We start from the raw sequence: 26823 nt of genomic DNA, 5'->3' as shown, positions 1-26823 counted from the left end.
ATCCTTTCATTTGTGACAATATAGATGAAACAGGAGTGCATTATGCTGATGAAATAAGCCAGACAGGATAAATACGAATGATATCATTTATATAGGGAATCTAAAAAGAAAAAAAGCCACACTCATAGAAACAGAGTAGAAAACTGGTTGCCAGGGGCTGGGGTGTGGGTGGGGAAAAGGGGGAAGACTGGTAAAAGGGTACAAACTTTCAGCTGCAGGATGAATAAGGTCTGAGGATCTACTGTATAACATAGTTACTACAGTCAATAATACTGTATTGTATAACTAACATTTTCTGAGAGAACAGAACTTAAGTGTTCTCACCAAAAAAAGAAAAAAAGGAAAAAGGTGTCATGAGCTGTTAGATGTATTAATTAATGTGATGGGAAGGATCCTTTTACAACAGATATGTATATCAAATCATCATGATATACTCTTTGACTATCTTACAATTTTGTCAATTATACCTCAATAAAACAGAAAAAAAAGAGGTAATAAAGATGAGACTCCAATCCAGGATTATCCAGCTCAAAAAACTACACTCTTAACCATTACAATATAGTATCCATCCATATGTTGTAACTGTAAAATGCTTAACACAAAGGAAACGTTAAATAAATGGTATTTATTCTAACTCTAATGCTTACTAGATATTAGTTATGTGGTATGCTTTACATCTAACTACAAGGGTATAAGGTGCAAATTCTTGCTACAGAACATAAAAGCCCCTGTGGTACCCTGCAGGATAAACACAGTACCTGTAAATCTCTCATCTCTCAACCCAGAGTCTCCTCAAGTTGGAGGTCTTTACCCCCTTTATAATGTGGGAATAATGCCTTTCCCACATTTGCACTGGGCATGAAAATCCATACTTCCAGGTGTATACTGAACCTCCACTTAGCTCCTCGTCACCTTGGAATCACCAGACCAAAGATCATTTATTCCATTAATATAAATGATGTAGGGATAGAAGTACAGAATATACAGAGAGTGTTGGAGGAATCCAAACAACAAGTCCTCCACTCTCAAAACAAATTTTAGAGTTCCAAAAGTAAAGAGCAATGTTTGGAAATAAAACTAAAAATGAAACTAACATCTACAATTAGCCAAGTATTTGTTATGGGCCAGGCTACTTACTAGGCACTTGATAAACATTACAGCTCATCTTCCTGCAGTCCTTCAAAGTATATAATATTGTTTCTATTTCATAGAGAAGAAAATTGTATCTAAGCAGGTTAGTGATTAGCCCAAGACCACAGGGCTAGGCTGTAAGAAAAGAAGGCCAAGTTTCAGTGGTCAAAATGGTGATGGATGTTATAACTAGAAGATTACGGCTAATCAAATAAAAATATTCAAAACGGTCCTAATGTATTATTAGGATTTCTTTAGAATAACTTGGGTGCCTTAGTGAATACAGTAGTGGTAGGCACTACAGTCTCTTTAATTTGCTAATCATACAAATCTACTTTAACGTTCTTGGTGACAAGGAGCTAACTACCGATAAGACAGCTTCTTCAGTTTTGGGGCTACTCCAGGGTGAAATGCCGGAACGTCTTACTGCCTGCAATGTTACCCAGTTCTACCGGGGGAATAAAGCAGAACAAGTAGCCACTGTTCTTGACAAATGGATACAGTTTCAGTTTTTCAAAATATGAGTGTCAGATTCATTCATTGTATCAGATAGATCTGTCAAATGGCTTTGCCCATTTACTAATGGATGGCACACTGCAGACACACGTTGGGTCAAAGGACTCAATGTCACCTCATTGATACTGTCATCAATATAATTTGTATTGGCATTTTGTCTCACCCTGACTTTAAGGACTATGTGAGGAGATCCAAGTCTCCAGACCATGGACTGATCACCTCTGCTTGACACAGTATTCTCTGCTCATTTCCAGAGGGGACCAAGGATGAGCTCTTGTACTTCTGAGTCTATTCACCCTACCTGGCAACACATACTACCTGGGCTGATTGGATCAAGCAGGAGCCCCAGAGTTTAAATTTCCAGCTGCATTGGAGGAAACAGAGGCTATGCCCCAATCCCATAACCCCTCACTTCTTACTGCTAGCCTATCCTAGGCTGTTCTTGCTGATAGGAGTACTTCATGCTAAAAATTAATTTTGCTTACCTGATGGCAGTCACACAACCTCAAATGCCATTTTTATAAATAAGGCAACCACCAATGGAGTGTGATTTAGGGTTTTTTCTTCTGTAGACCCTGCCTACCCTATAAAATCTCCCATTACTGCATCATGGAGACTATAATCCCTTTCCGAGGGAATAGATTCTTTCCAACCATAAGATGAAATAAGAACTTACATTTCTGTACTGCCCAAAAGGAAATAAATTGATTACAAAATGCAGGAGAATGACTGATTTTCCACATTTGTTGTGTTCATTAAAGGGTTTTTGAATAGACTTGACAGTATTAAAGAAGTTCAACACACACAAAATAAAAATTAATAAATGAAGAGAAAAAATTGCATTTACAACAAACAAAATAAACACATTGATATATAAAAGGCTGTTATACATCGATGAAAAATGGATGTCATAAAGTCACAAACTAAAAAGTATTAACAGCCAATAAAGATATGAAAATACGTTCAACCTTGCTATTATTAATCAAAGAAATACAAATAAAATAATTCAGGTGTCATATTTTACTGACTAGAATGACAAAGTTTTAAAAAACTTGATAATACCGGTATTGATATTGATAATACTGGTACTGATGAGTGTGTGTAAGAAACCACACTGGATGTTAAATTCTTGGTAGAAATAAAAAGCACGGTAACCTTTCTGGAAGACAATATGTCAGTATGTACCAGAACTGACAACCAGCCATTCAAGTTCTAGAAGTCCATTCTAAGGAAATAAACAAATGCTCAAAGACATGAACAAGGATGCTTGTCTCATTGCTTAGCAAAGCAAAACAGGAATAATCTAAATGTTGAACAGTAGGGACTGGTTAAATAAATAATAGAATGCTGTTCAACCATTAAAAATGATGCTGCAGATTTTTATTAGGTGATGAGTAATCATACTTATATTACTAAATAAAAATGTTATAGAACTGTTTTGTAGTTTGATATAATAATTAAAGGTATTTTACACTTGCATTGTATTTATATGCACCCCGTCACAAAAAAGTTTCCAAAGATACCCTCAAAAATGTTACAGAGATGATTTATCAGAAATGGGATTTTGAGTTATTCTTCCTTTTTTCTTTAAATCCTTTCAATTTTGGAGTTTCTGCAATGAGCCTGTATTATTTTTACAATTAAAAATATTTAAATTTACAACAAAAGGATCTAAATTCCTCCACTTTTCCATTTATTTTCCACCCTGACTCAGGGCATTTGTGTAAAAAAAAAAAAAAATCAGCTTATTTTCTCTTTTCTATCAATCTAAATTTACTTTTCATAAGTTAACTATTTTAGTCTGGCAAAAGTTTCACACAGGAAAATTGTTAAGGTCTGAGTATTCTATTACCTTTAAAAGCACTGGAAACTTTGAAATTCTTTCTTTCAGAATTTTCATATAATACTGAAAGGCGGGGGGGAGGTAGCAAAATGAAGGGAAATAGATAGTAGTAGTCAACCTCAATTAAGAAAAAGCAACAAGAGGCAGTTTGTACTCTTTTGATACGGCAGAAGCCCCATGTGTCAACTCATGCTAAAAAATGTATATATACACACACATATATATGTTTGTGTGTATTATATGTATATGTGACACACACACATAATTAATCCACAGTCTTAGGCTAATCACTCATTGTGGCAGAAACAACGAGCTGTTGACTACACTTTAATCAGCTCCTCCAGCCTGTAGAGGCATCACTAGGACCAAGATAGGAACAACATTCTCCATCTCTGCTTGCATCTGGGTATGGTTCTATCCCAAAGAACGTGACCAGAGGTGACCTGAAGAGTTTATGTCTGAAGGATAACGAGTTGATAATTGTAGCTTGCAGCTTCCTCTCTCCTTTCCTTTTTAGGACAAACGTAGAGCCACTTGATGAAGATGGTGGGTCCCTGAATAACTGAGCAGAAAACTGACCCTCAGACCACCAAAGTCCATACTACACTCCTGAGTGAGTGAGAAATGAACTGTCCATGTGTTGCTCCACTGAGGTTTAAGGTTTATTATTTAGTGTTTAACTAACGCATTTTTTCTTTAAACCTCAGTTGCCTTCTCTGTAAAATAAAGTCTTTGAAAAGGATCCACTGGAAGTTTTTTCCATTGCTTATGTTTTTATCTTAGTTTTTAATTCTCAGAAACATTGCGCGCATTTTACCTTCTAAGTTAGTAAGTCTACTTTTTTTCCCACAAAGACGGGTTCTTCAAGTTATGGAGAAGTCATAGCAGACTGTTGCTTCAGTTTAAGATACGCATTCACATATGAGATGAGAAGGGTGAGGACCCAGAGAAACGCCTTTGACAGAGGGGAGTGAGAGCATACTGAAGAATGTTTAGTAATAAAGAATTCAGATGGGAGAAACGGATGGGTTACATCTAACAGATTTGCTCAAAGGAATTCTGGAAAGGCAAATATGTGAAAATGTATAGCAAAGACATGAAATGCCTTTTGCTCCCTAAATGGATTTCATTTCAAAGACGTGCATATTGCAAATACATGTACCATAACACTTCTCTGTCCACTTCTAGAATTTTCTAAAGCCTGACAGAACATCTGCAGAGAGAGGATGTCATTCCAAGATAATCGACTGCGAGTTACTAAATTAAGATAAAAATGTCCTTAACCTTGAACAGTTTTTAAAGAGATTTTAGAAGAAAGGAGCCCTCCAGGGGGTTGTATAACTATATAATTGTACCCTTTCTAAAAGGCTATTTACAGATACATAATGTTTCCCCTCCATTCTTTAAAGTAAAATATAGGATAAAAAAAAATAGTTTGGGGATAATATTTGTTTGGGACAGCAGGCACTGCTAATCAGTACCACTCTCTCCTTATTCCTTACTATCAGAGCCCTGGTTTAGGAGACCCCATTATCCTTAAGGCTAAGGTGGCCAGTTTAAAATCCGAGCTGATGAGATCTAAGTGCAAGTCTGCTGACCATCTGTGGTAAAAAATTTGCTCTCTGAGTTAGACACTGCCTTTTTTTTCTTACTTAATTTCTTTTTTTTTTTCCTTTTCTTTCTTCCTGCCCAAATTGTTGGAACACTATTGGAGATTCTGGGGTCACTTTGAAGCTATGTGGACATGCTAGAGATGTGGAAGCTGGAAGAGCGAAGCAACCCAGTCCCCTGGTGATGCCCTTCAGCAGCTGGCCTAACGCTAGAGGGACTATCTCCAAACTTCCTGCTACCCGTGGAAAGTAAGGTAAATCACTCATTCACTTTCTGTTACCTACTAACTGATCCAGAACTCTAACCTCAGGGTTCTAGAACCCTTCTCAGTATCCCATAGTCATACTCATGTTCCGGACTCCTGATCATCAGACTTGCTTATAGCAGATGTATGGGGAGGGTGGGCTCTTCTGGAAGCCCTCATACTTCCTCCCCTACCCCCACCACACACAAATAATGATCTTTATGTCCACTCATCCTTCTATCTACACTCAGAGGCCAGGGCCCCCAGGAAGGCTTCACTGACAACCCTTTACTCCTCTCTACATGCAGAAAGGGTAGAGGTGTGGGCTCTGGAATCAGACTTCCTAGACCTGAATTCTTAATCTGTTACTTACCAGTTTAGGACATGGGCAAAGTAGTTACCTTCTCTGGACACCCCTGTAAAAGAGGAACACTAAGTAGCACCTATGTACCTTACTGAAAGGATTAAATGAGCAAATGCAGGTAAAGTTCTTGTAATTTTTTCTTGGGTCAATCAATTCTAGCTGCTATTGTTACCTTTGACTAATTTAGGGCAGAGTCCCTTTGCCCTCCTTTGGTTCTCTGGGCCCGTCTCATTCACAACACACACAACCGCATACTGCAGAGTTTTGAAAGGTGGTTCTCAAAATGTGGTCCCTGGGCCAGCAATATCAGCCACACCTGGGAACTGGTTAGAACTCTGGCACTGGAGCCCAGCAATCTGTGTTTTAACAATATTCTCAGGCAAATCTGATGCACACTAAAGGTTGACGACAACTGAGAACATCTGTCTCAGACTCTCCTGGAGGCATTCACCAAAAATAGTGTTACAGGACCTTACACCTGACCAGCTGGAGAAGGGGTCTAGTAATTGCCCTGGTTATCATGCTTGTCATGATTTTTCAGCACATAAATGTTTGAGAATCACTGCCATTTTGAATGTGTGTTTCACTTGTCTGTTTTTCCAGTGGACTTTACTTCCTTACAAGGAAGGTTTGTGAAGATTTGTTGCTGTTGTTTGCATTATTAGTTTTATTATGCTAATTCTAGAATCTCTGGTGCATAGTGCAATCTCAGGCAGGAAGTAGTGGCTCATTAAAACAGGTATCCCAAAAGTCTTAGTAGAAATTCAAGATTAATTCCTTCAGGAAGAGGTAAAATTGTCATTAGATGCAGATGATATGATACTATATATAGAAAACCCTAAAGACTCTACATGAAAACTACTACAACTGATAAACAAATTCAGCAAGGTAGCAGAATACAAGATTAACATACAGAAATTGGTTGCATTTCTTTATACCAACAATGAAATATCGGAAAGGGAATGTAAAAAAACAATGCCTTTTAAAATCACAACCCCAAAAATAAAATACTTAGGAATAAACCTCACCAAGAAGGCAAAAGACTTATACGCTGAGAACTGTAAGACATTAATAAAGGAAAGTGAAGATGATTCAAAGAAATGGAAAGACATCTCATGTTCTTGGGTTGGAGGAATTAATATTGTTAAAATGCTCATACTACCCAAAGCAATCTACAGATTTAATGCGATCCCTATCAAATTATCCATGACATTTTTCACGCAATTAGAACAAATAATCCTAAAATTCATACAGAACCATAAAAGACCCAGAATTGCCAAAGCAATCCTGAAGAAAAAGAACAACGTTGGAGGCATAGCCACCCCAGACTCAGACAGTACTCCAAAGTCACATAATCAAAACAGCATGGTATTGGCACAAAAACAGACATATGGATCAATGGAACAGAATACAGAGCCCAGAAATAAACCCACACACCTCAGTTAATCTTTGACAATTAATCTTTGACAAAGGAGGCAAGAATATATAATGGGAAAGAGACAGGCTCTTCCGCAAGTGGTGTTGGTAAAGTTGGACAGCCTTATATAAACCAGTGAAGTCAGAACACATCCTTTCACCATACACAAAAATAAACTCAAAATGTCTTAAAGACTTAAACATAAGACATGACACCATAAAACGTCTAGAAGAGAACACAGGCAAAATATTCTCTGACATAAATCATACCAATGTTTTCTTAGGTCAGTCTCTCAAGACAATAGAAATAAAAATGAAAATAAACAAAGGGGACCGAATCAAACTTACAAGCTTTTGCACAGCAAAAGAAACCATAAACAAAATGAAAAGACAACCTACAGAATGGGAGAAAATATTTGCAAATGATGCGACCAGCAAGGGCTTAATTTCCAAAATATACAAACAGCTCATACTACTTGATGACAATAAAAGCAAACAACCCAATCAAAAAAAATAGGCAGAAGACTTAAAGAGACATTTCTCCAAAGAAGAAATACAGATGGCCAATAGGCACATGAAAAGATGCTCAACACTGCCAATTATTAAAGAAATGTAAATCAAAACTACCATGAGGTACCACCTCACACCAGTCAGAATGGCCATCATTAAAAAGTCTACAAATAACATATGCTGGAGAGGGTGTGGAGAAAAGGGAACCCTCCTACAACACTGTTGGTGGGAATGTAAGTTGGTGCAGCCACTGTGGAAAACAGTATGGAGGTTCCTCAGAAAACTAAAAATAGACCTACCATATGATCCAGCAGTCCCACTCCTGGGCGTATATCCAGACCAAACTATAATTCAAAAAGACACATTCACCCTGACCTTCACAGCAGCAATATTCACAATAGCCAAGACATGGAAACAACCTAAATGTCCATCAACAGATGAATGGATAAAGACGAGGTGGTACATATATACAATGAAATACTACTCAGCCATAAAAAAGAATGAAATAATGCCATTTGCAGCAGCAACATGGATGCAACTAGAGATTATCATACTAAGCAAAGTAAGTCAGAAAGAGAAAGACAAATACCATGATACCACTTATATGTGGAATCTAAAATATGACACAAATCTAAAATATGAATCTAAAATATGAAAGACAAATACCATGATACCACTTATATGTGGAATCTAAAATATGACACAAATCTAAAATATGATACCACTTATATGTGGAATCTAAAATATGACACAAATTCCACTTATATGTGGAATCTAAAATATGACACAAATGTGATTTTAGATTCCACTTATATGTGGAATCTAAAATATGACCTATCTATGAAACAGAAACAGAATCAGAGACATAGAGAATAGACTGGTGGCTGCCAAGGGGGAAGCAGGTGGGAGAGGGATGAACTGGGAGTTTGGGATTAGCAGATGCAAACTGGTATATATAGATTGGCTAAACAACAAGGTCCTACTATATAGCACAGGGAACTACATTCAATATCCTGTGATAAACCATAATGGAAAAGAATATGAAAAAGAATGTATATACATATGTATAACAGAGTCACTTTGCTGTACAGCAGTAATTAACACAACGCTGTAAACCAAGTATACTTCAATAAAAAATAAGTTAATTAAATTTTTAAAAAGATTACTTCCTTCAGAAGAACAAGTACTACACATTCACAAAAAAAGTACCCTTTGAAAGTTTAAATTTTTGAATTTCTTTGCCACTTCCTTAGTTTTGATCATCTTGGACAATATATTTTTAATACTGACTTTTAAAAAGAATTGTGTTTCAGTGTTTGCTATCCCTTAGAGAGACAGAAACAGATAAGTACAACTAAATACTTATTTTTCAAAAGTCTCAAAAGTATAAGGGAAATGAAAGTAATTATATCTTCAAATGATTTTGGGGTATGTTTCTAATTTCATACTTCTGATGCGATTAAAGATTAAAACTGTATTAAGACATTTGAGACATGCCGCATTGGTATTAAATGAATTTAATTTTGTGTAAAGTGGTAGAAATATTTTCTTCAGCAAACATACCTGCAGATATAAAATCACAACCATAAATCTACAAAAAAGCAAGCTATTGAATGAAATCTGATTGGTTATTTCCCTGCAGTATGGATCTGCTAATAATTTAATTTACTACTTGCTAACAGAAGCCAAAATTTAAATATACATATATATGTGTGTGTGTGTGTATATATATATCTTCAATTTTAAATCATTCATATATATGAACAAGGATACATACACATATATAACAATTGTTCATATATATATATATATATATATATATATATATACATATACATATATATATATACACACACACACACACAATTTAAATTAAAGAAAGTACATCCGGTGGCCTATTTTTTCCCCCCGATTTCTAAAGAACACCATATTCTATTCTAGGCAGTGGAATGTCAATCCACCTTAAGGGTTGTTCAATGAGCATATCTGAGAAACCACTGGTTTAGCCAATGATGTACTTATTGAGGGAGGCCCTAGTGCCACTGTCAAGAGCTTATCCACAGGTGAGATAAGAAGGTACTTGTTTGGTTTGTGAAAAGAAGGAGTAGTGAGGAATGGCAGGTAGCTGCAGGTTGATGACACGTGATGTCCATATATATGTAGAACCAACACACCCATAATTGCACCCATTTTCCATACCCAAATCCAAAACCTTTATATCATTAATCCCAGGCAAAAATGGTAAGATTCATGTGTGTTACTATCCCACGGCTTCAAGATGCCTATAAACTCATATGTCTTAGTTTTATCAGTGGAGGACAAACCAGGCTTCTATCACCAAGCCCCATTCCATAACAGGCAAACCAGTCCAAGACTTCTCTGAGTGTTGCAGGAGAGTCTATGGAAGGGGCGCTCACTCCACTGTGATGCCTAAAATGCCTTTGCACAGAGCAAACATTCAATACATGCTGAGTGAATGAATGAGTGAGCTGGTGTCATAAAACAGGCTTATTTCAGGGAAATTCCATTCAACAGGCTGGCATTCCTTCCTACCCATCTTAACTGTTAAGCTTGCCATCAGACAAAAATTTAATTATAAAACGTTAGAGCTGAGGAAATTTTAGAAACTATCTACTCTCCAGAGGTATACAACTTTAATTTAGTGGTAAAAATCACTAGGAGTGATTTAGGAGTCTATCAGACCTGAGTCCAAATTCCACATCTACCATATTTTCGTGAGCAAATAACTACTTCTGAGGCTCTGTTCCATGTATGCATTATGGGATATCATAATAATACATACATTAATTGTATGACTATCAGGGGATGAAATGACACAATCCATTTGCCATGGTCGGCTAAGTAATTTGCACCAAGTAAGCACTCAAGACATTAGCCAATATTAATAGCGGAGAGATGAAAACAAAACTCTGGGACTGATGCCTACCCTAGTGGCCCCAGTGGTCATAATGACTTTCTTCCATTCAGCCTGCTCTCTTCTCACTACGACTAAGGAAGAGAAGATGAACACATTAGGAATAACAATTTGAAAATGGTTTTATACTCCCTGAATGAATGGAATTATAATAAAATGATTCATGAGTTCTGCAGAAATATGATGAGACTTTAGATCTTTATGTTAGTTCTCTACAAAACCAATTTATGGCCCTAAGATGTACCTTCCCACCCAGCCCCATCCTTACCAGGATCAAATATCATTGTAAATGGAAAAGTCAACAACACATAATCAACAAGCTAAGTTACAAGCCAGTGAAGTCTCGGAGGTTTGATAGAGAAAATTCAGATTTATCATTATATGTAAAAATAAGATGATATGAAGAACTCAATCTAAAAAGTATTACCTGGAGATCTATAATCTCTACAATAGTGCTATAAAAAGTAAAGAGCTAGAAATCTATTTAGATGGTTTTCCTTATAAGAAAGCACTTTCTGTATAACTTTTAATGTACTATTGATGAGAACAATTCAACAAAATTCAAATAAATACCTGCAGATGTCCTACAAGAAGAAAAGAACAGAGTTAGATGTGACAGGGGATAACTGGACTTCAGGATGAGTAAGACCCTATACTTGACCTCAATAAATTAACGTGAAATACAGTGGATGAGCCATGCACAGAATGTCAGAATTCTAAAAGGCCAAGCTAAGTACCAAAAGGAACATGTGGGGACTCTTAAGAAGGAAATAAAATATTGGTTAGTTGATTCCGAAAAGGCAGAAGGGAGTAGGTTCCCTTTGGCTGCTCTTTGAAGAGATCACTTCCTTTCCCCCCTAGTCCTGAGGCTAGGGTGGCATGGGCAATAGAGGAATGTGGGGACTGAGAATCATTTCTACTCTCACCAGAGTGGCTGGAAGCAGATTTTCTTACCAGGATGTAGTAGTATGCTAATATTTAAGGGTTCTTGAGGTCAGAGAGAAGGGTTTGAATACTCCGGCTCCATCTCTTGCTGTGGGTCAAGTTTCTTACCTTTCCAACACCTTGGCGTCTTTATCTGAAAATTGGGGATGATGATAATGTCTCCCACCTGAGTGTGAGAACTATATGCTATAGTGCATACGCAGGGCTAAATTTGGTGCCTGGCAAACAGAAAGTGCTCAGTACGGCAGGCCAGTGTAGTGACAATAAGGCAAAGATGATGGGGGTAGTGCCGGTGTTGCTTCTGCCCCCAGAACAGGCTCTGACTGGGAGAGAGTTAAAGCACCTTTGGGTTCATGGGGGTTTATATATAAGCAACGGTTGATCAATGTGAGCTGGTTGTCCAAATGATTATGTGCAATCTAAGAAAAAAATGGGCCTCGGATCTGCTCAGCTACTTAATAATATTAGCAGCGGTAGTAGTCAAAGAAGCTAAATTTTATTAAGTGTTTATATGCCAAACAACGTGCTGAACGTTTTAAAAGGATTTACTCACTTATTACAACGAGGCTATACGCTAGGTCCTGATAATGTTATTCGTCTCTTTCAGATGTTGACTGAGCCTCAGACGGGTTACAAAAGCACCTAAGATCCCGTTGTCAGTACATGACGGAAATGAGTTCAAATCCAGCCTGTCTGACTTGTTCTTAATCACTAAGGTATGAAATTAAGCATGTTGCCCTTTGCCTGATTCTCCTTCTGAGGGCTGAATATTTCACTTAGCTCTCTGAGTGCAGAAGAGAGAAAATTCTCTCTCCTTGACCCAACTTGGCATCAATATCCAACTCCCCTTCTCAAAATGGGTTGCTTCAATGAGCAGCAATGAATGCCGGGTCGTGGACCAGTCACCTTGATGACTAAGAGTCAGACACTAGGGAAAGAAAATGCTCTGTGACAAACCTACCCTTGTAGGTTTGTCACAAGACAGAAATGGGGGGACAGGGCAGAAGATAATGGAATAAGGCATAGGAAAAATAGCACCTGGCATCGTGATAGTAATAATAATAATAGTAGTAGTAGTAGTAATAGTAATAATAATAGACTTTACTATGCTCTAGGCATTGTATTAAGTGCTTGGTGTAAGTGACTTCATTTTAACATTGAAAACAAGTCTATGGGGATGAAATATTATTAACATCATTTTATAGGCAGGAGTATTGAGGTTCAGGTAATCAGGTAAATTGCCCAAGCTCATATGGTTAGCAAGTGGAAAGCAGAGATTTGAACCAGCACCTACACTCCTAACCAGTATGCTATAACCATTATGCTGAAGACATAAGAATTCCAATGGTCTTTCCCCATAACCCACTCCTGCACTCCAGACTTAAATAGTCCAAGATCAAGAGAGAGCAAGCTTGGAGTTGCCACTCTTCAGTGAGTGTCAATCATTTCAAAACAGTGTATTTGCTAACAAGATGCAGGTCCTGTGATAATCTTCTCAACCAGGTATCAAGAAACAGGAAGCAAAGATTCAAGTAACAGTACGTTCCTACTTACGAGGAAGGTGGGACAGCATAGTTGACACTGGGCTTAACTGTTCTGGAAAACGTGGTCCCAGTAGGCATACACGCTGGTACATTTTCCCCACCTACCAAATACAAAAGAAGTATTTCATTTCCATGTTGCTCTTCAAAGTTCCACCTCATTCGTGCCTGTCATTCATCCTCTGGCCTCTTCCTGTCTCCATTTCTGTACAGAAAGGTGCTGAGTCTCTGCTCTCGGATATGAAAAGGGTGTGTTAGGAGAGGGAGCCATGGTACCTCAATGTCTTTTTTTTTTTTCATCTTAATTCTATTATGCCAACTCCACTGAACTTAATTAGAGTGAATACAGAATTACACAATTACCCTCTGTTCTATTCTTCAGATGTTATATTTTGATAACATTTACGACATGCTGCTCTCCCCTTGAACACCAGATGAACACTAGAAATGGATGTGTGTTGACATAAACTCTGTTATAATTACAATTAAAGTATAGTTTACATAATGATAGTGTTAACATAAAATTATAGATGTGTAGAGACAACGTGGTCATGCATTTTTTAGTATAAGTACATGCTTAGACCAATATCTGTTAGCGGAATGAAGAGGGAAGAGAATTTTGGTTAAGCCACAAAGGCTGTTTAAGGACTTGCAGATAGCTAAGGGGAACTCAAAGACCAGTAAGATAATATTTCCCCTGCCATGTTTTCGACTGCAAAGTGAAGGGAAGATGTGAAAGTAAGTACCCCTATGGAAATTACAAGACAAGTACATTTTTTTCCTTGAATACCTGGGTAAATGCTTAAATTCTAATGTATATCAGTGATGCAAATTTTCAACTGAGTTTGATAAATCATAAAATAATAATTATACATATATGTATATAAAACTGCATGGAGGGCTTCCCTGGTGGCGCAGTGGTTGAGAGTCCGCCTGCCGATGCAGGGGACACGGGTTCGTGCCCCGGTCCGGGAAGATCCCACATGCCACAGAGTGGCTGGGCCCGTGAGCCATGGCCGCTGAGCCTGCGCGTCCGGAGCCTGTGCTCCGCAACGGGAGAGGCCACAACAGTGAGAGGCCCGCGTACCACAAAAAAAAAAAAAAAAAAACTGCATGGAACTAGACAGTTCAGAATTACTTCTAATTAAAGAGGTACCCTATGACAACTAACTTAAACCTTACAAAATATGGTTCCAAGTACCCTATCAGAGTGAAAAGTAGGAGACTGAAAGGTTTATTGTAAATGTTTGTAGTCATGGTGTCTTAACTAAAACTACTGTGTCACAAATACTACTAAAATAATTGTGACATTTTATTCACTTTTACTGCAAACAACAAAACAAACTATAGGTATTTTTTCATTTCAGGTAATTATTTTAGCTAACAGTTATTAAATGTTTTGAGAAGACAGAGTGCTAATTGCATTACTTCATTTTATCTTTAAAATAGCGCTTCCATGTAATTATTCTTAATATCTCCATTGTATTAAAGTGTATCTCTAGTTTAGACCTTTCTTCAGAACTGCAGACTTGTGTATCCAACTGTGTACTCAGCATCTCTACTTGGACGTCACGAAAACATCTCAAATCTTATACCTCCAAAACTGGTCTTTAATCCCCCAAACATGCTCTACCCCAAACTTTTTCCATCTTAGGTGACAGTAACCACACCTTTCCAGTTCCCCAGACCCTAAATCTCGAATTCACCCTTGACCCCCTCTTCCTTTCCATTCTTGCATTCAATCTACCACGAAATGCTGTCACAACCATCCCAATGTGCCACTTCTGAGAATTACCAGCCGCTAGCAGCCTGGTGCAGGCCACCAACATAGACCCCGAGGATCCTGTAGTCGCCTCCCGAGATTCTCCCTGACTCCACTCTCTCCCCACATCCTCAAGGCCACAGATAGAGTTGTGCTTTTCAAACAAGAGACAGTTCATGCCACACCTCGGCTAAAATCCTGCCCCTGGCTGCCTACATTTAGAGTAAAAGACACAATGCATGTGATGGCCTCCCAGGACTTACCCAATCCATCCCATCACATATCCGACCTCCAGCCCTCCTGCTGTCTCTTCCTCCCCACTGACTAAGTCAGCCAGGGTGGCCTCCTTGATACTCCTCCAAGCTGCCCGGCATATTTCTGCCTTAGAGTTTTGGCAGAAAACTCTGGCAGAGATGGAGGATTCTGGTTATTCTTGCTCCCAGGGAGTGGTCTCCCCATCATACATTCTGACAACTCCCTCACTTCAAGTCTTTGCTCAAATGTCAACTTATAAAATCCACCCTGACTACCCTATTTAAAATCAGAACCTACCTGTACACTCCTCCAGCACTCCCAACCCAAGCCTCTTCAGTGAGCTTCACATCCTTTTCCTTATCCCGTAGCGTCCATCAACTTGTGACAAAGCATAGAATTTATTTATAACATCCGTTTCCACACGAGAGTGTAAGGAGGGAGAAAGCGTGCAAGAAGGAGCAAGCAGGCAAAGGCTCTTGTCTGATTTATTCATTGATACGTCCAAGCATAGAGAACAGGAAGATCCTTGATAAATAGTCCTGAAAAAGATACAGATGAGGAAACTAGTAGTAAAGCTCAGAAAGTTTAAGTAACTTCCTCAAGGTTCTAGAGCTAGAAGAGGGTCACAGTAGAATTCACACTTGGGGATGTCTAACTTCAAATCTCTTAGCCTCTCTGCTATCTTTTTTTTCTTCTTTGCGGTACGCGGGCCTCTCACTGTTGCAGCCTCTCCCGTTGCGGAGCACAGGCTCCGGATGCGCAGGCTCAGCAGCCATGGCTCACAGGCCCAGCCGCTCCGCAGCATGTGGGATCTTCCCGGATCGGGTCACGAACTCTCAACCACTGCGCCACCAGGGAAGCCCCTCTCTGCTATCTTAAGTCCATGCAATTCAGGATTTGTTTTAATCAGGGCCATGGAAATTCTCACTCCACTGAATAGGATCACCAAAGTGTTCTCTGTCTAGATTTATATATATATTTTCCATTTAAACAAAGGAAACAGAAGAGGGCAATTCATCATGGGTTATTGCGGTAGTTTTACAGCAATTTTAGCAATAATGACATTTAAGTAATAGTGATATTTAATGATAGCATAATAATAATAAAATAATAGCTCTTAAATGTATTGAAGACGAATCGCATGCTAAACTCGGTGCTAAAATATTTCCATGTATATTTTGTGCAAAATCCTTATGAATATTCTATCAGATGAGCTTTATGTGTAACTCCACCAGGCATACTTCTCTTATTCCGCTTTCAAAGATAAGGAAATTGATGAGAAGTGTGGTAACCATTTAATCAAGATGAGACTGGTAATAAGTTGTGAGTATGAATTTAAATTCAGGTCTAACTCCAGAATTTGATTCTCAATCCATACATGAAAATTCTGATAATTCCTTTGATAAGGGTATGGTCTATGTTCTCTCCTGGAAAACATCCCCCATTATGTCTGCCTGTGCTCATACCTTCAGAACACAGTCAAGTTTGAAACATGATAAAAATGTTTAAATAGTGTGCTTTAATAAATGGAAATATCTTCATCTAAACAATAACACAAAAAGGCAGGCTGAGCCCTTTGAAGTGGCTTCGTTGCTATCTTCCACCCAGAACAAGAGAAGGAATCAACAGCTGCAGAGTAAAGAAAGCATGAAACCCAGAGATGGAGGATTCTGTAAATGACCAATTACAAGGCTATTAAGCCACACTTTCATAGCAAGAGGCAAAATATTCCATTAAACTGAAAATTCTTCTACCCCTCACTCCAAGGCCCACACAAACATTAATGTTGCATTTATTAGGATGTATTTCCTGTGCTCTATCAACTTGACTTTCAGCAACTGTATTAATACAGTCCTTTCGCTTTGCACATATATCTGAATGATGGATTCCATTACTGGAGTTTTGTAGAAAGAGTGGAGTGAATGAAGTAAAGTTTGGGAAGAGCCATCATAATCCATAATGATGGGCACTGAATCAGGGCAAGAAGAAACCTCTCTTCTCATTTATTTGAATGAAAATTCTACTGTATATTTATTGCCTCTGTACAGGGCCATCTGTTGAATAGTGGAAAACAAGCATCTTTCATTTGGAGGTAGGATTTGTGTGCTCAAGTTTCTATGGGCCTGCAGAATTAATCTTGTTTGAGAAATGAAATAAAATGTAATTTCTTACTGTAAGTAAGATGTGGTTAAGCAACTGGCAACTTTGATGTCTTTAAATCACTGCAGTTTCAGGGTAGGCAAATCTATAATTATTTCAAGCACTTCTTTATTGGTGCAACAATTGAGCAGTGTACATAGTGGTCAACAACCTGGGCACTGTCAGACGACTCCAAGTTTGAATCTAGACTTTGCCACTCACCAGCTATGTGACTTTCAGCTACGAGAATCACTTTCTTCAGCTTTACAGTGTGGATTATTATATGCCCTTTGCAGAACTACGGTAAGAACTAAATGTATATGGGCACAGTGGCTCATAGTAAGGGCTCAAATTAGTACTGTGGTCACTACTCGTAGCATTGAAAAGAAATTAGAACTTCTATTCTCATAAAGTGGGATATGTGTCCCTTTTCATTGTAATTTCATATCATTTTACTTTTGACCTTATAATTTAATAGCTCGATCCAAGAAACATTTAGCAGTAAATATAATTGAAAGAAGATTACCTGTCAAACATGAAATACTGTAGCATCAAGTGTGCTGGCACAATACTCTTCTCAGATAATTAACCTGTAAACATATGTTATTGTCTTCTTTTTAATTAAGCACATTGAACATATATATTTACTGTGCCAATTGGCGAAAGGTCCATTAATTAATCAGTCTAACTATATGCTGCATAAACGTCTTCTAAACATAATCGTATATGTATTTTATTTGTTGGGAAAATGTGTTTGAGATTGTTCTTTTCTGCCTATTTAAAGTAAAAGAGGGTGAGAAGTAGAGTTAGGCTTAATGTACTTTGTACTCCATTATGCCATGAAAATGCTTCTGTGCCCTGGAGACAACAACAAAAGATTTGCTTTAATGACAAGAATCAAGTATGTTCTAAAGCTTCCAGGTAGGAGGCATATAGGTTGCAGTTTGTATCAGAAGTCTTTGCTCTCTCTCTCAACTGCGTCTAGATGGGAAAGATGTGGTCACAAATGCTTCAAGGTGACATAGTAAATGTTGGAAAAGAGGGGGGTAGGAGGCAGAGTTTTGAATATCTCAAACCTGAGCTAGAAGGATTTTATTTAAAGAAAATAGCGGATATTATTTTTCACTTAAGGAATGCCACTCAGCAAACCTGACATTAATGTAGGAAATTAGCTCTTTTAGCTACGATGCTTTCAAATGCACATGGCTGAAAACAAATTCAAAATAGTCAAAGGAAATTTAAAAACAAAAACCAAACAATGACAACAACCTCAACAAACAAGTACTAGAAATTCAGGGATGCAGCCATATTCAGATACAGTTGGATCTGGAAGTTCCAGAGTATCAGCAGGGTTCCAGCTCTCTCTCCATCGCTCAGCCCTGCTTACCTCTGCAAGACTTTATTTTACAGAAAGTCTCTTCTTGTGCTGGATGGTAACTGGGAGTCCCAGAGTCATATCTCCCCAGCTTAGAAATTCCAGAGAGAAAAGACAATTCTTCCATGTTTCTCTGAGAGAAAAGTCCTGGGGAGGAGTCTGATAGACTTAGCCGAGGTCAGATGCCTACCCATGAGCCAATCACCTGCTTTACTGGAGTTCAGTCCCTGGGCGACTCATCCCCGGGGCCCGGGGCCCGGGGCCCGTGAGGAGGCAGGATGGCATTATCTGGCAGTTCCCCAAGAAAAGCCTGCTGTTTTTGTAAGATGAAAGGGGAGAGGACATGGATAATGAAACCTGTATCTGCTTCTGTAACATCCACAGAATCTTACTCCCTGCCCTGTGTCGATGACCATGCAGTAAGCTGACCCAGGAGGTCATTTTTCCCACAACAGTCTTTATATATATGACTAAGGAACACACTGGTAAAAGAATATGGGAGAAAGTCTGAGTATGACAAGTCAGCTAGACTGATATTAACTAAAAAAGCTGTGTGAAAATATCCTTAAAAAGTTGCCCCCAACTCACTCAAAGTCCAAAGTTGGAGCTGGAAATACAATGTCATGGAGTTTGGATAAGAACAGGTTTTCTCCAAGCTGAACTATGACACAGAGATTAGAGGCTTCTAGAAACTATACTTTTTCAAAGAAAAAACATCACATGAGAAAAATGAGGCCTAGAAAAATTAAATGACTTAAAGTAACATAGCTAATTAATGGCAGGACTGAGACTAGAGTATACTTTGTGTAATTGGCTATGGTCTTTTTTGTTTGCTTTTGTTATCACTTCAAAACGAGACAAACTTAAAGAAAGGAAACACAACCAAGGCTCAGTGGTTGGAAAAGAGATGGATGTGAACGCCCACTTGTTTCTTACGTATAAAGTTACCCCTCGCAGTGTTTTGGAGGAGAAAACGCTGGCTCTCCCGACGTTGGTTACATACACAAAGATTCCAAAGACAAGACAAGTGCTTTGCAAACAAAGTAACTAGAACCAGCTCAGGCTTCCCCGCGCCGAGTCCTACGTTCCACGGTCAGAACCACCAACTGTATCCCCCCCGGGTAACAAAGTGATTCAGAAAAGCTAGCGTCTTCAGAGAAGGGAGAAAACTTGCTCAGCTTCTTGCTGGGGTCTGAAACGATCCCAACAGAGTCCTTAAACCCCTCAGGTTTCCCCAATCAAGCACCCTCGCCTCCAACCTGGGCCACCCCAGATCTGACTATCAGAGGAAAGAAGTCTGCGGACGCACGGAAAGCTGACCACCCCACGAGAAGGACCTACGCGCGGCCGCACCCACTCACCCGCCGCTCCCCGGGAGACTGGAGACCAGCGCGGGGTCCAGGTCCTGGGCGTGGCAGACTCGTCCCTCTCCGGGCCCAGCTCCAGCTCACCTCGGCGCGGCCCGCCTGGGCGCCGCCATCTTGACCAGAAAGGGGGCCTCGCGCCGGAGGCCCCTGAGCGGGCGCCCTGAGCGGAGCCGGAGCGCCGGGGAGCCCCAGGTCGGCGCCCTACGTCCCCCGCGCGCTCGCGCCCCGTCCACGAGCGACGAGAGTCCCGCACGCAGCGCCCTACCCAGGCTTCCGCGGAACCGACGCCCCGCGCAGCCCGCACCACGGCTCAGGCGGCGCCGAGGGCGGCCCGGGCGGAAGAGCGGGCGCGGGGCACGCGCTCGGTAACCGGGCAACGCGGAGCAACCCGGCGTCTCCGGCGAACCCCAGCCCTCCACCACGAGGAAGCACGGACCGCCGCACCCGCCGCCCAGCCCGCGCCGCCCCTCGGTCGTTCCGCCCGCCGCTGCCCGCTGGCTATGGTCTTTTAAATCCATGATACAACGTCTGTATGTAACAAATCTGTTAAACCCTAAATGTTTATGATATTCAAGTAATCCATTATCTGAATTATTCTTGAAGATAAAACATCCAAAGACTTCTTAATTGTATGGGTATACATACATAAAATACACGTGGAGGTAACTTCAAATATAGTATGTGCCTGTCTCTAATTCCTTCCCTCTCCGCTCTTGTAAAAAAATGCCCCTTTAAAAATTGCCCACTCACCATCTGTTAGGTAAATTTGCTGAAACACAGTAAATGTGGAGACAGAAATTGTTATAGAGACTATTCCAAATGGCACCGACACCTGTATTTATGAAATTTTTAAAAGGGTAAGTTAGAGTTGATTTAAAAAAAAAAAAAATCCCACTATAGTAACACCACATCATCCTAGGTGCCCAGTTCTATCCAATTACATAAGATGGAGAAAGAGAGAGAGAGAGAGAGAGAAACAGAGAGAGAGAGGAGAAAGAGAAAGAAGAAAGGAAGAAAACCAAGTACTTATGTATAAAATGTTGCTCCCAAAGTTTGAGATTATACTCAAGCATCAATGAACAGAAGGAAAACACTTACAAATTTACAAATGTATTTCATTTATGGTATGAGGGACACAGGTTTAGATTTGCAACACGCTCCCACAAGGGTCAAATTGACCACTTTTTTCTATCTAGTTGCTCTTGAGAGAACAAAACAATTGAAACAGATGCCATTCAATTCCAAGTCTATAGCTTAGACCATGTCACTGCACATGAAATATTGTTCATTCAGAGTCAGCACATAGCAAGAGTAATTTATACTCTCAGAGTGTTTGCTCTCAAGTCAATAGCAGAGAAGCCTTGACTAAAAACGTTCCCATTAATTTCCATTGTAATATATCTTACTTATAGCCCATGAAACAGTGGTCAGGGGAGATTTATTCTTTGGACACCATATTGTATAATCTCTCCACTTTAAGCCATCCCCCACTCGGCGATTATTTTTTAAATATGTTACTCGTAGTCAATATTAATTTACATTTAATCTTTCTTAGCATTAGGAGAGTATTATTTTGTACAGGCTCAGAAACAAATCTCCCGAAATTCCTCCCTGATGCTCCCTTCAGGCTGAAAGTGCATTGCAGGGTGGCTGCAGTGACTTACTTCTAGTTGGCAGAGCCCTGGCCACACACTAATTTCATTAGCCTCAAACTCCTGGATTTGAAAGATCCACTGAATATGATTCCTGTCCTCTGACATGTCACTTACTAACCAATTCAGTGTGCATACAGAGGAGAGAAAGGACTTGCTCAGCTCTGGCCCACCGGCAGGCAGATGAGAATTCCCAGTCAGAGACACTGTTTACATCTGAGTGGTCATTCTTGCCCGGGTCCTCATTTTCAGGAAGGAACTTCAATCCAGGCTTTGCTGGCAGCTGCAGCATTTGTTACATCCATTACTAGCTCCTTGTTCCTTCTTGCCCCCCAGTGCTTAGCATCCCCCATTTCAGTCACTAAGTCTTCCTTCCCCCAGCCTAGAAGCTTACCTCACCATAAATTTTTATCTCAAATGATAGGTTTGGCACATTCCCCACAGCAACCCACAGGGACTGGGGAAAAGAAAACTCAGATCTCTGGAGAGCTAAGAATTCAACCATTTAGAGGAGTTTCTTTTATACAGGACAGTCTTCATTGAGCTGAACCCTGCAATCCCAGAGAAGATTCACCTACCCGTTCTTTTCTTCTTTCCCTAAAGTGACTGTGTCTTTGAACAATGGGTCTGTGTTCCACTATTCTCTCTATTCATTTTGCAGGTTTACAGAGGCTGGGAAACTGGGGACTGGACTTACATGCCAGGAGCTTCTAAGATCACACGCAAAAATAAGGCCACGGGAAGAGATTGTTGGAATCTATCTCTGTATATTTGAACATGGGCAGTGGTTAACCAGGATGCTCACACCAAGCTTATATCCAGCTTGCAGCACAAGCTACAAGTTGGTGCATCCCTCCTACTACCAGCCTCTTCTCAATAAATGCAGGTGAAAACTGGGGGCTCTTTTCCCTCAGCTGTTCAATCCAACATGAATAGCTGCAATTTGCAAATTAGAGGAAAATGACAGTGTTTTGTCTGAATGGTTTTGGTCCCAACCCACACTGCTAATGTTGGCATTCAGTTCCTTTCCTTCCCAGCCCAGGGAACGGGGGAACTAAGCATAAGGCAAGCGTTCTCTTTTCTTGCAAGTGCCTCAGATCCACACACCAGAGAAGGAATCAGCTCCCCCTGGAATCTTTTTCAGCAAACACAATCCTTCAGCCTAGTCGGCAAGCTCTCTCTTGACTTTAAGATTTCACTCTTTTTTCGACAGGCAGGCCCATCTGCAGTACTGCCCAAGCTCCAAGTGAAGGCACCAAAATAATTTTAAAAATGTCAAACAGCAAATGTGCCTTCAACCCCCAGAGCTCCAGTAAAACTACTGTGAGTTGCCCCTGTGGTTCTCAGGTGACCTCTGGCCTCATCCTCCCTGCAGCGCTGCCTCCTCAGGTTCTCTAGTTTAAGCTCAGAGGTAAAGGAAGTGCTTCTGGGTTTTGCTTACAACAACCCAGGCTCTTCCTGAAAGCATTACCTCAAAGTGAAGGCTGCCCAGAAGCACTTTTGGCCTTGCAAACATCTAGAGATCTCCATGGTGGCATACTCAAGAGGTGCTAGAGATGCTCAGAGGCTCAGAGGGGCCATACCAGGCTGCAGCTTTAGACAGGCACCCCTCCTTCTGGCACAAACACAAACTTCATACTCCTGGGTGCTGATGTAGTGACAGCTTGAATCACAAGGAGTCCCCTCCAGAAACCCAACATGCTTCAGGAAAGACACTTGAGAGGGAGCCAATTTTTTAGCTACGGGGAGCATAAGGGTCAGCCAGAACATCTGGAGAAGGGACTAACTGAGCTTGGGTCCTACCAGGCAGGGAGAGAGCTATGCATTAGGAAAGGATCACTTCAAGACAGAGATGAACAAAAAACTTGGATATAGGGGTAGAGAAGGAAAAGAGAGGCAGAAATTGAAAGGGAGAACGTAAAAACAGAGAGACAAAAAAAAAAAAAACAGCAGGGAGAAAGAGACACAAGGAGAGAGACACACAGGAAGAAAGACAGAGAAACAAGAGAATCCATAGTCACGCAGACCCTGAAACTCAATTTCTTCATCCAGAAGCCATCCATCTATACCCAGGGCGGCACAGGAGCCGTGGGGCCGAGGCTGCGGGAGCAGGCGGTGAGAGAGCACTGCAGCACCGCCCACGGCTCAGCTGGCCCGATCCGCCGTCCTCGCATCTTCCGCCGTTGCCCGCCTGCACCCGGAGCTAGAGGACCGCCCGGCCTTGCTCAGCGCACCCTACTGCCTCCCTCCAGGCGCCTTCTTGTCTGGCTCTGAGAATCGTCCTCAAAACCCAGGACTGGGGTTGGGGGCTGCGTTAGGGAGGTCGTGGGAAAGGATGGGCACAGGGTGGGTGCAGAGAAAGCGATTGTGCTTCGCAGTTAGCAGGAGTAGAAAGCTGATCGCCCGGCTCCTGCCAGTGGCCAGATCGCAAAGGCAGTTTAGACGGTGCAAACAACTGCCCAGAGCAAATCACCTGGGGGCACGTTTGCGGGTGGCTTCTCCCCGCTTGAGGACAGTCCCCACGCCTTCCGCCCCATGCCCTCGCAGAGACAGGTTACAGGTCGGGAAATCCAACCCGAGCGAAATGGGCAATTCACGTCCAAATGTAGGTGAAGACCTAGCCTTCGGTTTAAGAACTGCCTCCCTAAGCTCTTCTCGAAATTTTCCAAGGCAGCTGCAGCTTGTCGGGCGGCTTGGGGCAGGGAAGCTGGGGAGTTGAGAAATGCCTAGTTTCTAGGCGTCTTCTCATCTTTCCTATTCCTTGCGCCTAGGTGGCTCTCACAGGAGCCCGGCACTTTTACAAGCCTGTTTTGGAACCATATTTCACTCGAATGCAAACCCATTTAAATCATCGCCTTGTTTTTCGGAGACTGTTTCTTCTAAATGGGGCCATAAATCCAGAATGTCAAGCCGGATGGAGTGGAGCGCGGACAGGGGAGAGATGGAAGGGAAATGAATCAAGCAGGGAAAGTACCTCCTCGGGTGAGGTGGGAGGGATTCGGCAGGATCTCCAGGGTGGAAATGAGCGAAGGCTGACCAGACCCCGCACCCCTGGAGTCCAAGCCAGCCTTCAGGATAAAGAGCGCGGGGAGCTACGGCGCGCTCTGCCCCGGAGGGAGCGCCCCCCTACCTGGAAAAGCCTCAGGATGTTGGCTACCATGATGGAGACCGAACTGCCCGAAGCCCCAATCACTCCAACTACTTTCTCGGGCTTGACGAAAACCGGAGGCTCGCCGTTGGTGCAGCGCACTTCGGAGGTGTCCTTCTGGATGAGCGCCTGGACGAAAGTGAGCGACTGTTCGAGCGCATAAGTGTCCCTGGAACGAGTGTCCAGGATCCGCGCTCCCAGCGTCACGTTGGGCAGCAGGTTGGGATCGCTGTTGATCTGGTCCAGGGCGTAGAGCATCGCTTCCAGCCTGTGGATCCCATTCTCCCTCTTGATGTCGCCGCAGGGCACTCCGCTGGGACCCTTCGCGTGCACCGGGAACAGCCCCCCGAGGGTGACGTCCCCCTCGATCCGAATGGAGTGCGGGGCGTACATCTCCTGGCCGCGCGCCGCCGCCGCCAGCGCGCACAGAAGCACCTCCAGCACGCAGCAGGGAAACTTTATCAAAGTCAGGCCGCGGAGCAGCTTCCCCAGCTGGACCGTGCTGCTCCCGCGGCTGCGGCGGTGGCGGCGGCACTGGAGGGGACGGTGGCGGGCCCGCGGGAGTCCTGGCCCCTTGGGGTGAGCTCCTCCGGTGAAGCCCAGGGTCTCCTGCGGGCGAGGAGGGTAGGGGCGCCCGGGGAAGGGCAGCCGGCGAGGGTGGGGGGTCCCGCGGCGCCTGCCAGCTTGGGGCGCCGTGCGCTCTCGGGTTCCCCGGCCAGCGCGCCGCGCTCGAGCTCGCGCTCGGTGGCTTGCAGCTCGAGCTCTCCAACAGCCCAGCACTGGGGAGAGAGCGAGGATGGCTATCGCTTTAAATGCGCGTTCGGCTCCCTCTCCTCCTCCGCCCACTCCCTCCCACCCTCGCTCGCTCTCAGGCTCTCCCCACCCTTCCCAGCGCCCACCCTCCCCACGGTTTTGCAACATCACGCAGGGAGGGGCTGCGTGCTGAGGTAAGGGGGGAGGGAATGGGTGGGCGGCTGTGGGGCGGGGGGAGTACCTCCGATTGGGAGTTTCGAGGTCCCCAGGGAATCTGGGGATTGCAGGTCGCAGGCGAAGGCTGAGCTCCTGCTTCGGTCTCACTGTAGAAGCCGCTCGCTCGCCCGCCTGCACCCACACGCACATTCTAGGCACAGGGTGGCATCAGCTCCGGACAGGGCGGTTCTAGCTGGGGCTGACTGCTTCCAACCCTGAGGTCCGGAGCCGGGGCTGTCAGCGCCGGGAGAATGCGAGGTAGTGGAAGGTGATGCCGCCAAGCATGAAGGGTAGTAGGGAGACCCCAGTCTGTACTGCTAATTCGTCTGTGCCAGTTTTTCCTAAGAAAAACACACATACACACAGGAGCCTGATTTATGACCTAAAGAACCTTTACGCAGAGACTTCTCCGGGGCCAGGCACTGGGCTAGCCTGTAGGGAAAGACGCCAACAAGAAATGCTGGGAATGGAAATGCATCTTTGGTCTTCAGGGGTTACTGTGGCCGGAGCCGGATGAAGTAACCCTGGTCTCCAGTAAATCTGTGGCGGATTCGCTCCTTTTCTTCCTTTCATCGCAAGAGATGGAACAACTGAGAACTCTGCAGAGCGCACTTTCTTCTCTGGCGCTGACAGGTGTAAGGCTCCCTCCTACCCATTTCCAGAGATGCTTTTGGGCTGATGTCAGGTTTCCTCCGGCAGGAAATAGCAAGAAAGAGGTGACAGTAGGAGGAGCAGACAGAAATCTCCCCATCGATCCAGTGATCCAGTGATCCATTCTTTTTTTTTTTTTTTTTTTCTGGCTGAAGATTTGGGGGGTTTGGGGAGTGGAATCAGGATGCCAGAGCAGGTAGTAGTGCAGTTAGGAAGCTGTTTTTCAAAGGTGTCCCATCCTGCAGGTCCAGCCCAAACTTGGCCCAGCAACAAGTGGCCCTAGTTCCTACACAAGGAAGGGCAATGTATCTGCCCTTGGTGCCCACGTGTACTGCTTATGGTGGTCTCTACTCTTGCTGAACCTTTCCGTTGGAGGGCAGCGAAACTGTCTTATACAGAATTGAGGGCGCAGAGAAAACCAAAACAAGACTATACTTTCTGTTGTAATG

At 42.3% G+C, this 26823-nt stretch overlaps 1 protein-coding gene and 1 long non-coding RNA gene across 2 annotated transcripts in view; both read right to left on the bottom strand.

Annotated features, from left to right (window-relative positions):
- LOC132529696 (uncharacterized) overlaps window positions 1-19959 on the bottom strand; it is a 73865-nt gene extending 53906 nt beyond the window's left edge. Inside the window, exons 1-2 of the long non-coding RNA XR_009543543.1 lie at window positions 19949-19959; window positions 13070-13160 (exon numbers count right to left, since the gene is read on the bottom strand). This is a non-coding gene — a long non-coding RNA (uncharacterized LOC132529696). The remainder of the gene's footprint in view (window positions 1-13069; window positions 13161-19948) is intronic.
- LOC132529989 (uncharacterized) overlaps window positions 1-23780 on the bottom strand; it is a 139135-nt gene extending 115355 nt beyond the window's left edge. The window contains exons 1-2 of the mRNA XM_060167064.1: window positions 23676-23780; window positions 20039-20550 (exon numbers count right to left, since the gene is read on the bottom strand). Of these exons, the coding sequence (XP_060023047.1) occupies window positions 20039-20550; window positions 23676-23780 (617 nt within the window). The remainder of the gene's footprint in view (window positions 1-20038; window positions 20551-23675) is intronic.
- Window positions 23781-26823: the final 3043 nt, after the last annotated feature.

The sequence above is a fragment of the Lagenorhynchus albirostris genome, chromosome 11 (genome assembly GCF_949774975.1).
Source record: "Lagenorhynchus albirostris chromosome 11, mLagAlb1.1, whole genome shotgun sequence".
NCBI classification, from domain to species: domain Eukaryota; kingdom Metazoa; phylum Chordata; class Mammalia; order Artiodactyla; family Delphinidae; genus Lagenorhynchus; species Lagenorhynchus albirostris.
Note: the sequence above shows the minus strand (reverse complement) of the source record. Positions and strands in the feature narration are given on the sequence as shown.